The following is a 16,622-nucleotide window of genomic DNA, read 5'->3' as shown; positions in this document are numbered from 1 at the left end:
CTTTGGACGTCAGAGTTGAAGACAGTTCTTAGCATTTTGAACAAACGCGACTGTTATTGTCTTGGGAACTTCTGCGTTCTGGACCTATGCGTTATAAATTATGAAATTCAGACTACAGTGTCAGGGCTGCAAATAATTTTTTCACCTGAAAGGACACATGTTCTACTAAGACACCATCTCTTGGTCGGACAAAACAAAATTGTGGTCAGACAGATTTTTAATCATCCTTGCCGTAAAATGATTTATGATCAAAAGATAGTCCGGACATCATGTCCGACCACACTTGGGATTTCGTCGGACGTGAGCAAATTTTGTCCGATGACCGACTGCTATTTGCAGCTCTGCAGTGAGCTTCTGTTATGACTTAACAGAGCGATCAAATAATAAATGAATAAATGACTGATTTTTATTTTTATTTTATTTATGAGTATTTAGCTAATAAGCTAATTGAGGACACTAAAATAACATTTAAAATTGCAAAAAAAATGTTAATACTCTTTTACTGGCCATTTTATTAAAAAGAATGCGACAACACAGCCATCAATGTGCATGCAAAACAAAACAAAAAAAGAAAAGAGACCCGTAAACGCCATACGGGTAAGGCGGTAGCAACAGGTTGCTGTATAATTACTTGCAAACCGTCATCTAAATTCATACATTTTTAGTCAGTTCTGACTGACTTGCTGACTTATTCCTTTAGGCTCCTCATGGAGCAAAGAGCGTCAACAATGCTTCGCCACCGAACTGTATTTGCTGCCACCTTCTCAGCTGCATTCCAGCTGATGTAAGCTTTCTTTAACTCCTCCCCAGTTGATCTTCTCCAGGTCTTAGCAGGTCTTCCCACCTTTCTTTTCCCTGCGGATTCCACTTCAAGGCCAGTTCAGCCACGAGGAATTGCGTTAGGACCTTTTGTTGTTTATGAAGAAAATAAAGTGTTCACTAATTGTTTCCCACCATGGTGGCTGCATGAATTTGTTGCACCATGCATGCAAGACAACCCATGCTTGGGCAGCCTGTGACAACACTCTGTGTAAATCAAAGCATGATCTTGTTTCATTCTCTAGGAATAAGACGGATCTCATTAAGTGGCGCAACACGAGTGCCTCCATTATCAAACTTAACTTTAAACTTCTGCTTGAAAGTGTAAATTTTGATCACCTCCCCAGGATAGAATCGATCTCGTCCAGGCCTAAACCCAATCACACGATCATTCAGTTGGATTTCTGTTGCTTGCGGTAGGACATCAAGGATGACTGCTGTCCTGCCTTGCTTATTCCGAATTGAAGTGCTCCCATCATCACAGTGAATGGACACGTTGGAGTCATTGACTGAAGTGATGAAACCACTGGTAATAAAAACCATTTGATCGTTGCGCAAATACTCTGGCACCCAGTGCATGTGGGATTATATGCTCAGGGAACAGTCGTAGGTTTGTATCTACAGGTACTAGAGAACATTCATCTATACATGAATCACATGCAACTACAGCATTGCCATCATCAGTAATGGAATCCAAATAACCAATGTGAAATTCATAGCCTTCGCATGATACAATCACATGACTGTTCTTTTTTAAAGTAGTAGGATCAGGCACTTGGTTTCGGATGACTGCAGAAATGTTGCTGGTGGAATGTGTGATTGTACTGGCATCAACAAACAGGACCTGTACTTGCCCATCTCCTACTGCTGTGACCGTACCCATGTAGTAAAAATTGTCATGGTAACGAGCAATAACATGATCATTAACCTTATATGAAGCACAAGGCAGCTCAAGCTCACCAGGGAAGACAAATGTCCTCCATGTAAACTGAAGACTTAGACATGCACTGTCATGGGTAGCAGACACTCCAGCTAGGTACCCAAATGATCCAGCTGGTAATTCCGAATACACTGCAATCATACTCTTACCATAAGGTCCATATACTATCGCATTCCCTTTGGCATCTTGCTTGTTGGAGTAAAAAGTCAACTGATCTATGCCCTTCCACCTCATCCGGACATCAGCTTTGACAATCTTCTCCTTCTCCTGTAGATGAAATTCTGACATCTCCCCGATTTTTCTACCAACAAATACTTCTTTGGAATCCCTGTAAAAGACCTGTAACCCAGTTAGTGTTGATCTATCACCCTGGTGTTGTATCCATAGCTTCATGCCCGTGACATAATCGTTTCCATCATCTGCCATTTCCCTGTAAGGTTTAAATTCCACATGTCCACCATACCCCAAGGGGCGCCCACAAATGAGCACAGAATTGGGAAACTTCCTAGCGTTGAGAGGGCTTTCTGCATTGCTTGACTTACATGTATCCTTGCATTTTAATTCATCCATAGCACTCTTCCAGAGGTCTCCATGGAGTTTCTGATTCGCCATCTCTTGGGCGTAAGAAATGATTGCTTCGGTTGGAAGTCTAATGAGGGACAAAAGCTCATGCAGACATTTAACTCGACTCATTGGGTCATTCTCAACATACTTCAATACCGCTTGTAATAAAATCTTTTCTCTCTCATCATCGCAAGGAATCAGATCTTCAACCAAAACACAGAGCTCCTCGCTGTCAAGTAATTCTTTAAAGAGATAACAAGGAAGGTTTAAGAAACCATCATCTTCGATGACGTTCGTAAAATGCCTTAAAACATGGCGCTTTGCTGCTTCTTTCAAATTTTCCAAAGCGAAAACATCCGCTATTTGAAAATTTCTATGCAGGATCTGTTGTCGATGCACGACTTTAACAAATCTGCACACGTTTCTTGCACGAACTCGACGCCCAAATAATTTGCAGCTTCGAGAAGAGCAAGAACATTTTCTGCGTGAATACGAATGTTCCCTGAGTAGGCAAACTCAATCAAATTAGTCATAGCACTAACATCGAAACCAGATAGTTCTACCTCATCTTTCCTTGCCTCCACGAATTGATTCCCGAACAGCGAATCAAAATAGTAGCTTGAAGACGCGAGCACAACCCGATGGGCTCGAATCTTTCGCCCTTCGCTGATTTTAAGCGTGACATCGCAGTATCTTTGCTCTTTGTAGAAACCATTTAATCCTGTAACTAGTGTTGAGCCATGGCTGGAATCACTTGCGTCCAGAACTTGAGCATTTTGTAAAAATGCTCAAGCAAATTCTGAAACTGCGTTCTAACATCCGCCATATTTATTTTGTGGGATGAAAGCTGACAAGTCTCCAGGCTCAATGTGACCGAGGGGGACTGGATAGAAGTAGAAAGAAAAACATCAAAGATGGCGGACGAGCGAGATCCCGCAGAAAGAGTTCGAAAACTTGTGCAGTTTGCCGGTCAAGTAGAGGTTGATAATAGCATAGCACCCAAGAAATATTTTAGATCAGGTGTCGAAATGGAACGAATGGTAAGTATTACTCATTTGTGCATGCAACTTAGTATAAAGTAACCTAAAACTTTGTGTCGAAACTTGTCATAACAGTTTTTGCTGACATGATTCATGAAAGTCAACATTCGGTATACTGTACGTTCGGAACGTCGATTAGAACTGTTACTCACATCTAGATTGTCGTACAACTCAATTCTTGTGATTGTTCAATTTTCATAAATAGTCTAAGATTTAAGGATTGCAAATAAAAGGTACCAAAAGCTTTTAGTACTTCGCCTCTTTTTCTGTGAAGATGTATGGTGATGTCATCTGCTAAATAAAGAGATGAACAAAGCTGTATTTAAATACGCATTCTTTCTTCTCTTTGGGAGCTTCGTTGCTTCCATAAAAACTCAAAAGCGACTGTAAATGAGTATTTTTGTCTGCTTGGACTTTGTGACGTACATATACATCTTGTTAATTGTACCTTAAATTTAAAAAAAAAGAAATATCATCTGGAAGCCTGCACTCTTGCAATTCCATTGTAGATCTGCTAACCACTACGAACTAAAAATCTTTTTTTCTTAGTTTCTCTCTAATTCATTTCTAATATTATTGCAGTTTTCCGTTTTCGCTGCCATCAATTATTATTATGGTGACAGCCAACAGACCATGAAAAACAGAAACAAACAAAATGAATCGAAATGTACATGTACCAATGGGTTCAAGTGCATTTCTGTTTCCCGAAAGGTCAGCTTAAATGATTGACAGCAGTAAAAAGTGAACCGTTGAATGAGGATTGAATTTCAGAGTTTGCATATCACTGAAAACCACAATAAAACAAATAAATGTACATGTATTAATTATTAATTATTTAAATGTATATTTCATAGAGAATCATGTAAGGTGAAAAGAAGATGCAAAATGTGGGCAATATCATAAAGTGCCCACTAAAAATTTTGCAATAATAAATCCCGTATTTAGTGTTTTCCTAGCCCCAAAATGTGAAAGGTATAATTTATCTGGAAAACCACTAAATGCTTGGTGTATTATTGTACAAATTATAATATTATTAACTTATGTTTCCTATTCCATTCCAAACCTAGGCAAAGATTTACCATGATGAAGGGAATTTGGAAAGTGCATTTATTCTATATTCAAAATTCATCACGTAAGTAGAGCATCAAAACCTTTAGTTCCATGAAAACTTGAGCCATGTGACGAGGCTCTAAAAAGACTTTTTTCTTTTAAAATCACTATATGATATTTTAATGATGTCTCATTAGGTTGTTTGTGGAGAAACTTCCTTCACACCCAGAATATGCCAAGGCAGCACCAGCAGATAAAGCAGTCAACAAAAAGGTATAATCCAACAGAATTGTACCAGCCCATATACTATATGATCATGATGTTACACTGTATTTAATTAACAATAAAATGTATGATGATAAGTATAAAACCACAACCAGCAATCCCTCAAGAAAGTAATAGTGTGTATCCATCTCATGTGATCAATAGAGCCTCAGAAGGGTATTCAGCATGGCAGAGGAACTTAAAGGAGTTTTAAAGGAAAAATATCAACAGGAATACCAGCAGTTACTGGCTGAAGAGGCCAGAAAGGTAATAGGACAGTCAGACAATTTTTTCTTCCATGTTGTATATGTGTGTGCATGCATGTGTGTGTGAAATTGTGTTCATCATGATTAAACAAAAAGCAGGCTCAGCATCACTATCATTTAAATTGCCTTGTCTCATAATCATAGTGATCTTTAATTTGTAATTCAACATAAAAAAGTACCCAAAAGTTTAAATAAAGTAAACTGAATCTTAAATTGTTTTGCAAAGCATTGGAAGGCCAGACAGGTATAGTTTGTGAGTGGTTGTTAATAGTTTTTATACCAATGGTCGCACACTAGAAAAAAAACTTCCTTGTGACACACACGTGGCACGTTGAAGAAAATGGTCTTTTGCGAGTTAGTTGTAAATCTTCCTCAGTCATAACCATCCTTCTAACTGACATCCTCATAACTGACAGCAGCTTCTATTTTGACCTTAGAAAGATAGTATTTTAAGGTTTTCGTCAATTTGAAAGTGTGTACACAAAAAAGTTGCAACATAGCTCTTTTGTACTTCTGTTCTAAGAAAGAAGAGGAAGAAGCCAAAAGGAAAGAGCGTGAGAGAAGGGAAGCTGAAGAAAAAGCACGAAGAGATCAGGAAGCCCAAAGAATGGCGCAACACCAGAATAGCATCTCTACACCTCACACTGAAATACCAAGTGTCATTCCTAGTGCGCCACCACTGATTGGAGACTATCCTGCCCCGCCCACCTCACATTATGAACCATCAGTCACTGATGATTCAACTGTGGGAAATAATCAACGTGAACATGGTGCTCCAAATGAAGGTGGACAGACAACACAAAGTACAATGCCGCCACCACCTAGCTACTCCTCGCTGTACTCTGTGCCAACTCCAAGGTAAAATAAAGGATTTTGATTAAGTGTTTTTAAAAATAAAATCAAAATGGGAGTTTCTTATCATTTTCATGGACACCATGTCCTGCTGATTTATATAAAATCTTGTAATCACACAACTATGCTCTTGCCAAGCAATTGCCATTATGGGTGTATAACATTTTGGAATGTTGTTTTTTTCTAGTACCCCTTCAGTTGACAGGTCAACTAAACCAGTCATGTCAGCAGGTTGGTATGTGTTTTACTTACCGGTAAATCATAGTTTCCATCTTGAGGAATAAAAGTTTTTTAACAAATAAAATTAAAGAACCAATTTCGCCTTAAATAATGGCTGCCACTCAATTTAATGCCTTCCTTGAATAATTGCCCCCCCCCCTCCCCTTCTCTACATGTGTACTTCTACTTTCTTTCACCCCAACCCAGTCAAATTCATAATTTACAACTAGGATAGGAATGACTTGACACACAGAAATAAGTCATAGAAACCAAATTGAGAACACATGTATAATTATAATGATGATTAAATGGATAACAAAACTATATATCGCTATAATACAATGTAACTTTTAGTGAACAATCACCCACCTCAATTAATTATTGCCCCTCCCTTGAATAATGAGTCATTTTGGTGCATCTTGGTCTTTTCAGGTTAAAAGTCAATGAAAACTTTTCTTTTTTCGTGTTACCTATAGATACATCTGCAAATGGTCTTAGAAAGATCCACGTTCCTGGAGAGCTTGTAAGTCATTTTCTACGACTTGCATCAGACAACACAAGAAAGAACCTTGAGACTTGTGGCATTCTAGCAGGTCGCCTTGTGAGTAGCACTATTGTTGGTAAAGTTATTCAGTTTAAACAGTTGTTAAGGGCCACTTTCACCCAAAATGTGCGGCAATCACCAATCCTGGATTTTTTACAACAAGAAATGCAGAAGCGGTAGAAAGCATCTACAGTTGCTTCCTGATAACTCAAACCTTCAAGGGAAATTGAAAATGGTTCGAGTTGGAGTTCGAGTTATTGGGAGATGAAAACAAATGGATGGAAATAAGGAAAAAACGGTGTTTACTGCTTTTCTATTCATACAGTGTACACCAGTGTACATTTTAAACAAATTAAATTAGAGTATAGAGAAGCCGAAAAAAAGAAAAAACATTTAATATTTTGTTAATCACTGTATAAATCAGAACGTAACATAACGTAAAACAAACAAAGATAATCAGTTGCAGGTTTTAAAGAGAACATACTATAGGCTACAACTGCAGAGTTTATGCGACTCGTGTACGTTTTTGGACTACAGTACACTGTTTGTTTTGACTTGTCACATATTGATAGACATGGTTCTAGTTATCGAGGGTAAAATTATATGGAAAATGTCCTGAAGGAAAATGAAAATTGGTTCGAGTTGGCGGGAGGTTCGAGTTATTGAGGGTTCGAGTTACCGAGGGTTAAATTACAGTAAATGTATGACAGAAATCCAGGGGAAAAGGATTTTGGTTCGAGTTAGTGTGAGGTTCGAGTTACATGTAGCAAGGGTTTGAGTTATCGGGAGTCGACTGTATCTCATCAATTTTTTCCGAAGTGTTGCAAAGGGAAATAACAAGTTTTCAGTTTGAGTAATCAGCAAGTTCAAGAAATCTAGGGTTTAAGAAATTGTGATTCCACTCTAAATCTCGATTTAGTTTGTATATATTGTACATAATGTTGAAGCCAATTGTATCACTTGGTTGACCAACAGTAAATTTTGTAATTTTTTTTTGTAAATAACATGTGCATTTTCTAGGTTAGTTAAAACAAAAAACTAATTACAAACATTTCTCTTTTTCCTTCATTTATCAGCAAAACAATATGTTCTGTATCACTCATCTACTGATTCCAAAGCAAACTTCAACTTCAGATTCCTGTACAACTTTGAGTGAAGAAGAACTGTTTGAAATTCAAGATTCCCACGACCTTATTACACTGGGCTGGATACATGTGAGTACACTACACATTGTAGCTCTTGGTCAGAGGTTGGATTGCAGAAATATTTCTGCAATTTTTCTGATTGGTGGCAATTCAACACATAAAATACTCTTGAATTGCCACCAATCAGAGGTGAAGTGGAACCACTAGAAGCTCCATCAGAACTGAATTCCTCTTTTTTTAAAGAAAATAAAATACCGTAATTTAATTCCTGTTATAAGCCCTGGGCTTATACAACTTTATAAGGGTATTTGGGTGGGCTTATAAGTGGAGGGGCTTATATCCAGGAGGGCCTATAAGCAGAATAAAAAAAAAACGTTCCAAAACGGGCCACGGAAGTGTTGATCGAAATGCGTTTTTTAGTTAAAAATGCATAATAAAGCAACATTTAGCCCTGTTCAGTACTGTCATCCGACAGAGGGAGGCTTATATCCAGGGGGGGGCGTAAAATCGGATGTATTTTTTTGTTTCCACGTAGATAGGCCTATAACCGGGGGGCTTATAACCGGAATTTTATGGTATGCACTATATTTATGAAAAGGATCCATATTAATTTCTCAGCTGACAATTTAAAATAATTATAAGAATAAGAAAATTGCCACCAAATATTCTTAACCTCGGAAAAGATCCTGGAAAACAGTGAATAATTTTAAAGAAAACAACACTGATTCAAGAATTTTTTTTCTGTCTGTGATAATGAAAATATTGAATACCAGAAGGAATGTTTTTTGGAGTTGCTTACAGACTAAATTATTCAGGGTTTGCGGCTTATTTTTTCATCAAAGTTGTTGTCACTGATTATATTTGGTAGTAACCCAAAACATTCCTGTAAATGTTTACCATTCACAGCTTTAAAAGAGCAGTGTCAAAATATTGTAAGTAATTCTTTGATTACACTCAAATTGAGGAAATCTCAAAACAGTAGTTTTCAAACCTGAACATAACCAAGGATGCGTTTGACTAACGAAGATAAAGACCGATTACAAATAAGAAACTTGAAAAAACTTGCCAATTTTTTCAAGGTGCGTTGTCCGTGACAAGCTCCTTTAAGGTTCCCCATTGTCATTTGCATCAAAATTTAAATGAATGTTTGAGAGGATTCATTATTAGTCCATGAGCCAGGACCTCAAAAATCTATTTCCGTAGCACCCCCAACCGAACAAAGTTTCATTGGTACCAAATGAAAGCTCAGGGCCTAGTGTTTTATATTCAACTTGTTTCCAGCTGTGAAAATGGAGCTTAACGAAGAAAATGAGGTGTTTGTAACAGGGGGTGGGTGGGGATAAATTTGAAACATTAGATCGGTGTTATATAACAATGCTGATATCTATAACATCGTTACACCGATATTCATTAAATTTGGATGAGTTAAACAATCGATCATACTCTATAATATGAGATGCTATTTAATGAATTAGCGAACGCCATAGAGGCCGTTGCTAAGGCCTATTTAATGAAACAACGACACTTCAAATCCTGAGTTTCAGAATGAAAGTTAAATGGCTGCGTTTTTAATAAAAGCTGTATTAGCGCAATAAAGGTTTAAAATAGGAAGCAATGTACAAACTAAACTACTCTCCAGGTGAAGAATTTCGGAATTAGCAAGTATTTTCTTGCATTTTGAGGTATTTAATACCTTAGCAACCATTTGTTTACATGCAGGCCTTTGTGTACAGTATGCACACTGTCAAGCACACTGCACGGTTATATCCAGCAAGTACAATGGTTATGAAATAAAAGGAGTGAAATATATTGTGCTAGAATGAAATGTGGTCATTTTTGTACCAGTTATGTCATTATGGCAATGATTGCTAGGCAAGGGTATTGAAAACGTTGTTCTTTATTACCATTCGCAATGGTCGGAGTATACTGTACTTCACGAATAGCTGGTATATCAACTTCACAAACCCGTCTCAGTTTTGTGTTCATATATGTTCCTAAACTCATTGAAATTAAAGTATTTGAAAAAAAAACATAAAAAAGAAAATTTCAAACTTTCCAATGGCAATGGAGTCGCAAATTCTAAAAAAATGTGTTTTTCTACACATATTAATTCTAGGTATTAACTAATTAAAAGTCAGTTCTTCGGGTTCGCTCTTATCCCCGTCTATGTCCTCCTTGCTTGACCAGTTGGTGCAACTACTGTCCTCGCAAAGACATGCATCTCTGCAAAGCATACGACTTCTTGTCCAGGATCAGCGCCGACTCCGGCACTGTACCTTGCAGCCACAACAAACCAGCTCCATCACCGCCTCAGGTGCTAGAGCTTGGTCTGTCTAATCAATATTCAGTTCCTGGTCCTTTTATATATCATCCGTTACCAACTGAATTATGGGCTGTCGGGTTTGCCTCCAAAGCATTTCTCCAAATATAAGCCTGTAAGGTTGCTGTATATGTTTCTTGAGGGCAGACATTTAGTGGCGGGAGGTGGTGCGACTGTGATTCTTTATTTTGCAGAATAAGTGGTATCTAACTTGATTAACATCTTTCCCTGCCTTTCCATACAAAAAGTACACAAGTTCTTCAACATCTGCTGCATGTTCGTCCCTCACATGTACATTATCGTGGCCAAAGGGAAGAACTAGTTCTCGTAGTTTGTTATTTCCTTAACTAGCTTAAAAGCTTTCATTTTCCGTTTGCCGGAGAAGGCACTAACCGAATCGCAGCCAGTCAGTGCATGAAGGCCTGGAAGCACTTTGCATACTACTTCCCCTAACTGATTGCAGACACTGGAAATGTCCATGATTCGAGAATGATTCTGAGTCGTACTTACGATGGCAATTCTTGCTGGTTTGATAATGGCTTGCCAGCACTTTCACGTCTGCATCAGAAGAGTAAATACTCAATTGTCGATGACCATTGTGAATGCATCCAGAACGTGCAAACACATCCCAGTTCTTCCTGCTCGGTATAAAGCTCTGGGACTGCCGTTGACAACACACGACCATCGCTTCCCGTAAGTCTTGTACCCAAGGAGCCATCTGTGACGTACACAACACGTCCTTCTAGCTTGTGAGAATACGAATGTCTTGCTCATTCACAAGCAAGGAAATGAAGCAGGCAAGTCTTCCCAGTGGTCAGAAATGTCTTCCGGCCATTGTCGTGAGCAATTCAACGTTGCTGTGAGCTACTAATCTCCACAGTCTGTCCATCCCGACTGCGCTTGCTTCTTTCAGCATTTTTGATTGAAATTACAGGGTACTGATGCCCGGCTAATAGCACTATATGCACTGAAATTGTCTGGCACATGTGTCATTACCTGAATCACAGCCACGGCATTAATGATAACAAAGGTAGAAAGTAGTGAAGGAACATTTTTATCCAGCAGCTTAGACAAAACGGCTTTGTTTGTCTTTGCCAGCAGTGATCCATTATAAAGTGCTGCTAAAGACCAAGGTAGCGCGCCTAGTTGGTGTGCAAACAAGTCTCTGATATACCTTGCGATTCTCATCTGGAGTCTGACCAATAACAAGAAGTCTGGCGATGAGATTTCTGTCTGCCTTGAGCATTACATCCCTGCCTCCTGTCTCCGCGGCTTTGAATTTCACTGCATTTGTAAACGTTTACAGCCTCAGTTTGGTGAGGGTGTCGAGGGTGGCATTTGTCAGGATTTGTTACCAAGATACTAGATTGACAGACGCGCTTTTGCACGGGCTCATTGGTCACTTCCTCGTGTGCTGCTGGTTAAGAGGAGAGTTTCACTTTTTTTCTATCAGCTCTTGTCGCGTGGTCTTTATTTGTGCATGGCCAATAGCACCTCTTGTGATATCCTCCCTTAGGACCTTCGCTCTAACATCCTTCCATTACTCTAAAAACTCCATCTTTCCTGATTTGCACAGGTTTAAAATGACTTCTATATGTCTTATTGTTAAAGATACACAGATTGCCATTAACATTTCTAACGTGGCAATGGCATTTACCTCACTGAGTTTGGTTTACTACCATTGACTGATCGAGCACGTTTTCCTTGAGGAATATTTAGTTCAGTCATTATTGTGTACAACAGTAGAGCCACTGTGCAGCAGGCAATATGGTTCAAGACGCTACATTGTACATACAAAATATTCAAAGCTTATAAACAACAGCAAGGGCACTCGAAACCCTCGAAATGAAACACACAGTTAAGAAAATGATACTCGAACATTGTGCAAATGGCATGCACTATTGATGCTGCAAAAATTGTGTTATCTTATTCAAAAATAATCAGCAATTATCTCATTAGATAATTACATAATAATAAAAAAAAAAAAATATATATACATAATAAAGTATTGATAATTAGTATACGTACCAACCACAGAAACCACAGATACAGAATAACGTAAAAAAAACATTGGGAACTTTTGCAATCGTAATTCTCTGTTTATAATGTACAATATAACATTTTACTATACTCCACAGTCACCCATAAAAAAATGAGTTTTGAAGATCATGCTCTCGTGTTACTTTTTTAATCGTGCGATTGGTTACAAAATCAGCGAATTGGATGATTTTGGTGATGTTCTCAGAAAACCCAATGAACAGCCACATGACAACCAAGTTACTGGCATCGTATATAAAGTGGAATGCAAATCGTGTCCTTTTGTATACATTAGTGAAAGTCAAATATCCTGGAACTCTAGAGGGGCAGAGCACTACCCTGGCACTCGAGGCAATAATGAGTCTAAAAAGAATAAAAAAAAACTTTCAAGAGGAGGCTCCCCTCACATGATGTCGTTTTCAGAGAGGTCCTCAAATAAAACTAATTACAAGGTTGAAAATCAAGTTAAAAATCAAGTCTGCCATAAAACAGCACTCGGAGACCACTGGATATGACATTCATCCAAACTTTGTAGAAATACTGGAACGAGGCGTTATTTTTAAAATCTTTGGATTCCACAGTAAACACCGAAGCTGTTAATGAACGCCAGTCTTTCCCTAAAGCGTATTTGCCACTAAGTGTTTCCCTTAGGGACCGTCAGAAGTTTTAAAATTATAAATTTATTCTTTAAGTAATTTCATTCTGAGGAAGGCAACAGAAACGTGGCCAAAAATTTAATTTTAACATTTTAAAGGTAAGATACAACCATATTTTTAATTTTTATTATGACCACTGATCACCCAAACAGCAATAATTTTTGAAATACTGCTATATTTCAGCTCATCGTACTACTTTTACGTCCCAGCTGTTCAAAAGTCTACATGTAAACAAATGGTTGCTAAGGTACTAAATGTCTCAAAATGCAAGGAAATATTTGCTAACTGAGGGATTTTTAACTCGGGGAGAAGTTAAGTTTGTACATTTCTTCCAATTATAGCTTTCATTGCGCTATAACAACTTTTATTAAAAGCGTGACCATATAACTTCCATTCTGAAACTCAGGATTTGAAGTGTCATCGTTTTATTATTTAGGCCTTAGCAACCGTCTCTATGGTGACAGTTAATTAATTACAAAGCATCTTATGTTAAAGAGTATGATCGATTGTTTAATCCCTCCAAGTTTAGTAAAGTTTGGTGTAATGAGGTGGGAGATATGGGCCTTGTTATAATATACCGACCTGAATGTTCTAAAGTTATCCCCACCCACACCCTGATAAAAACCTCTCGTTTTTTCCTTTAAGCTCCATTTTCGCGGCTGGAAACAAGTTGAATATAAAACACTAGGCCCTTAGCTTTAATTTGGTACCAAGGAAACTTTGTTCGGTTGTGGGTGCTACGAAATTGCTTTTCCAGCCACTTTTTACGAATTGGCTCATGGACTATATGGTTTGGAGCTGGTGGCATCAGGGTTTTGCGCCCTGGGAAAGCACCAGTAAGAACCCTACTCTCTTTGGTAAACTGAAGTTGGTCCAGATGTTAAAAACAGCTGGGCAAATTCAGTCTGCTTCACAGCAATGCCATTTGCCCGGCAGCCAGCCCTTTGCTTAATGAAACCCCTAAATGTTGAAGTTTTTTCTTCCAGACCCACCCATCACAGACCAGCTTTATGTCCAGTGTTGATCTACACACTCATTGCAGTTATCAACTGATTATGCCTGAAGCAATTGCTATTGTCTGTGCTCCAAAGTTTAGCGAGTAAGTAATATTTTATTACGCCTTCTAGTGGCCTGTGCATGCAAGGCACTTCCTGTCTTCGATGTTGTTCAAGAGCGCTTTCATTGTTTTTGGTATGTGTATACATGTATGTATTTTCATGTATTCAGAATGCCAAAAAATTAACATGGTTTCAAGTCATCCTACTTGTGGCACATACTTTATAAAAGTACTCATGTTAGCACAAGTTTATATCATAAACTTCTGGCCCCAGTTGTTCAAAAGGTGGATAAATCTATCCAGTAGCTGAGTGTTGACAAAACACCATTCGCCATCCATTGACAATGTATAGCATACTTTGTTTTGTCAACACTTATCCACTGGATAACAATTTATTTGGTGGATAGCATTATCCATCCTTTGAGAAACTGGGTCCTGGTGTCAAATATCACTTCCAAAAATAATGGTCTATTATACTTTTACATGTATTCCCAACACCAGTACTGTTACATGGTAAATACATGCTAATTATTTTTATACATATGTACATATTTACAATAAAATATTTTACTGATGAAAGTGTCTTGTTTATTTGTAGGACTGGTGTGTTTTCACTCACTCCGGATTATGGGCTTCAGTTTATTTTGAATTGTAGAAAGCCAGGATTTCACCCACATCCCAAAGAACCTCCTTTATACGAGGTAAGCCTAACCTACAGCACAATCAAGCTTATCAAGTATTATAACCCTCCAAGTTAAGACCATTTTAGTCACCATGGTTACTGAAATTTTGGAGCTAAACTTAAGAAGAAGGATTAAAAGCGTGAGCTTAATTTAGTAACTAAATTAAAGAAGATAGGTCTGAATTCTTTATTTAACTAAAATTTGAGATAACAATGGAGTTTAGAGTGCAAACAGTATTTCTGTAAAATAAAAAATCACTAAAGTTGTACATAATAGTGGAGTTTAAACAAAAGAAACAATAGAAATAGGATAAAATTGTACAATTTAGCATCACTGTTTCACTTATAGTGTTTGCACTCTTCTATTTGACTGTTTTACCCACCTCAAACTGCTGATCCTCCCCTAAACTTCTTTATAAATTTTTTTAGCCCCACCCCCCTCTTGCCACTCTGAAATAGCCTTAACCCCCCCTTCTTTTTTTCTCTCCCCCTCCCCCCTCTACATAAATTATGACCGGTCCCTAAGCTGGAGCATGGCACTTTTCCCACGTATTCATCATTAGCAACTTCCCCTCAGTATTTGCTATTTCCTTTCTCCTCTTTGGGAAGACTTTTTGTTTTAATTTTCTGTTTTTCTTTCTTTCAGGAAAGTTCACATATAGTTTGGGACAAGGTTGCTAGAGTTGATGTCATAGATTTAAGATTTAAAAATTAAAATTGATAAGTCCTTATTAAATGAATTATAGCCAAAAAAACTCAAACAAGGGTTATCAAGCTTTTTGTTATGTGTTGTGCAACAAGTGCAGACTGCAGACCAGCAGACTTTTTGAGTATACAGTGGAACCCCGCTTTACGGACACCCGCTTAATACGGACACCCCGGTATTACGGACAGCTTCGTTGGTCCCGATGAAAACCTCATACATTTTCTCTTAAATTAACCCGCTTAATACGGACACCCGTTAATACGGACAACGGACACTTCTCCGTGTCCCCAATGACAAACTCTTGTACATTGTCAACCCCGCTATACAGACACTGTTTATCTCTGCACTGTCAATTTTCATTGTCGCGGTTATTTGCTAACGTTACCCTGGTCAAATAATGACAAAATTCAACGAGTTAAAACGATTTTATTACAAAGAGTAGCTTAAAAGCGTGACTTGCAAAGGTTTTGTCGGTCCGCCTGGTTGTGTCGCAAGCTAACAGCGTTTGTGCAAAGTTAAATTACCGACTCTTTCAGAAAAGACTTTTTAAGAACGGTTACGGTTAGTTTTAGTTACAAAGGAAACTTTATAGAACACGTTCGGTTGCTGTTGAAATGCGTTTTATTTCTTGTATATCGATAAAACGTGTGTCCGTGACTTTTTTCTGAGACCCCGCTTAATACGGACACCCCGTTAATACGGACAATTTGGCATGTCCCCTTGGTGTCCGTTTTAACGGGGTTCCACTGTATATCATGTCACCATGACCATTATTGAGAGCTAACCGTAAACAGGCTAACCAAAGCGTTTTTCAGGCTAACAAGAAACTGGAGCGCCATTCTGCAGTCTGCATTTCTCACACACCGTTCACAATGCAATTGTGACAAATGAGTGGAATACTTTTGGTAAACTTAGAAAGGTTATTTTCTAAAAAAAGTTCAGATTTGTTGATTTACGACATAAATCACACAGTATAAGGTGCAAACAGCAGATTGGATCTACTTATGAGTGATACCGGTTATCAATCAAACAATTGCAAAAAAGAAAAATTTTGAACAAAAATATGATGCAAAAAAAAAAAAAAATACGAGACTTCAACAGGAGTCGGATATTTTCAAAGATGTTAGGGAAAGTGTACAACCTATCTGTATGTATGAGTATCAGAAACAATTTCCTTATTTAATAATGGAAATGTTAACCAAATTTTTCCAAATTTTGCAACAATTAGATGTTGCAAAATATCACTCATTCAGAATTGTGAAAAAAGAAGGGTAAAACTACAAGGTTTTCTCAACTGAAGTAGAAAAGGGAGTAGGGGGTGACAGATAGCTGACTTGTTGCCATACTAAAATAATTCTGGAAATAAAAGTAGTCTTACAAACAATGACTGTTTTTCGTCAATATATATATATTTTTTAATAATTTTGCAATTCTTGTTTGCACTTTAAAGCTTAACAGTTA

At 37.8% G+C, this 16,622-nt stretch overlaps 2 protein-coding genes across 2 annotated transcripts; one reads left to right on the top strand and one right to left on the bottom strand.

The window, feature by feature from the left end:
- Positions 1-608: 608 nt before the first annotated feature.
- On the bottom strand, positions 609-3,138 carry LOC144650757 (uncharacterized). Its single transcript, XM_078510506.1, has 2 exons — positions 2,887-3,138; positions 609-2,565 (listed from the first exon to the last, which is right to left on the bottom strand). The coding sequence occupies exon 2, from the start codon at positions 2,450-2,452 to the stop codon at positions 1,322-1,324; it is 1,131 nt and encodes a 376-aa protein (XP_078366632.1). The 5' UTR covers positions 2,453-2,565; positions 2,887-3,138; the 3' UTR covers positions 609-1,321.
- A 61-nt stretch (positions 3,139-3,199) lies between these two features.
- LOC144650753 (STAM-binding protein-like) lies at positions 3,200-16,545 on the top strand. Its single transcript, XM_078510503.1, has 11 exons — positions 3,200-3,363; positions 4,431-4,495; positions 4,611-4,686; positions 4,843-4,944; positions 5,467-5,801; positions 5,983-6,026; positions 6,491-6,615; positions 7,635-7,772; positions 13,703-13,815; positions 14,372-14,474; positions 15,102-16,545. The coding sequence occupies exons 1-11, from the start codon at positions 3,238-3,240 to the stop codon at positions 15,168-15,170; spliced, it is 1,296 nt and encodes a 431-aa protein (XP_078366629.1). The 5' UTR covers positions 3,200-3,237; the 3' UTR covers positions 15,171-16,545.
- Positions 16,546-16,622: the final 77 nt, after the last annotated feature.

The sequence above is a fragment of the Oculina patagonica genome, chromosome 4 (genome assembly GCF_052425735.1).
Source record: "Oculina patagonica isolate OP01 chromosome 4, crgOcupat, whole genome shotgun sequence".
Taxonomy (NCBI): domain Eukaryota; kingdom Metazoa; phylum Cnidaria; class Anthozoa; order Scleractinia; family Oculinidae; genus Oculina; species Oculina patagonica.
This window is presented reverse-complemented; position numbering and strand designations above follow the sequence as displayed.

What these genes read in the sequence shown, in the direction of transcription:
- LOC144650757 (XM_078510506.1), bottom strand. Translation starts at nt 2,452, where the DNA reads ATGAGTCGAGTTAAATGTCTGCATGAGCTTTTGTCCCTCATTAGACTT.
- LOC144650753 (XM_078510503.1), top strand. Translation starts at nt 3,238, where the DNA reads ATGGCGGACGAGCGAGATCCCGCAGAAAGAGTTCGAAAACTTGTGCAG. An exon ending in TGGCTGAAGAGGCCAGAAAG is followed by an intron (nt 4,945 to 5,466) that starts GTAATAGGACAG and finishes TTCTGTTCTAAG; the next exon opens with AAAGAAGAGGAAGAAGCCAA. An exon ending in GCATTCTAGCAGGTCGCCTT is followed by an intron (nt 6,616 to 7,634) that starts GTGAGTAGCACT and finishes TTCATTTATCAG; the next exon opens with CAAAACAATATGTTCTGTAT.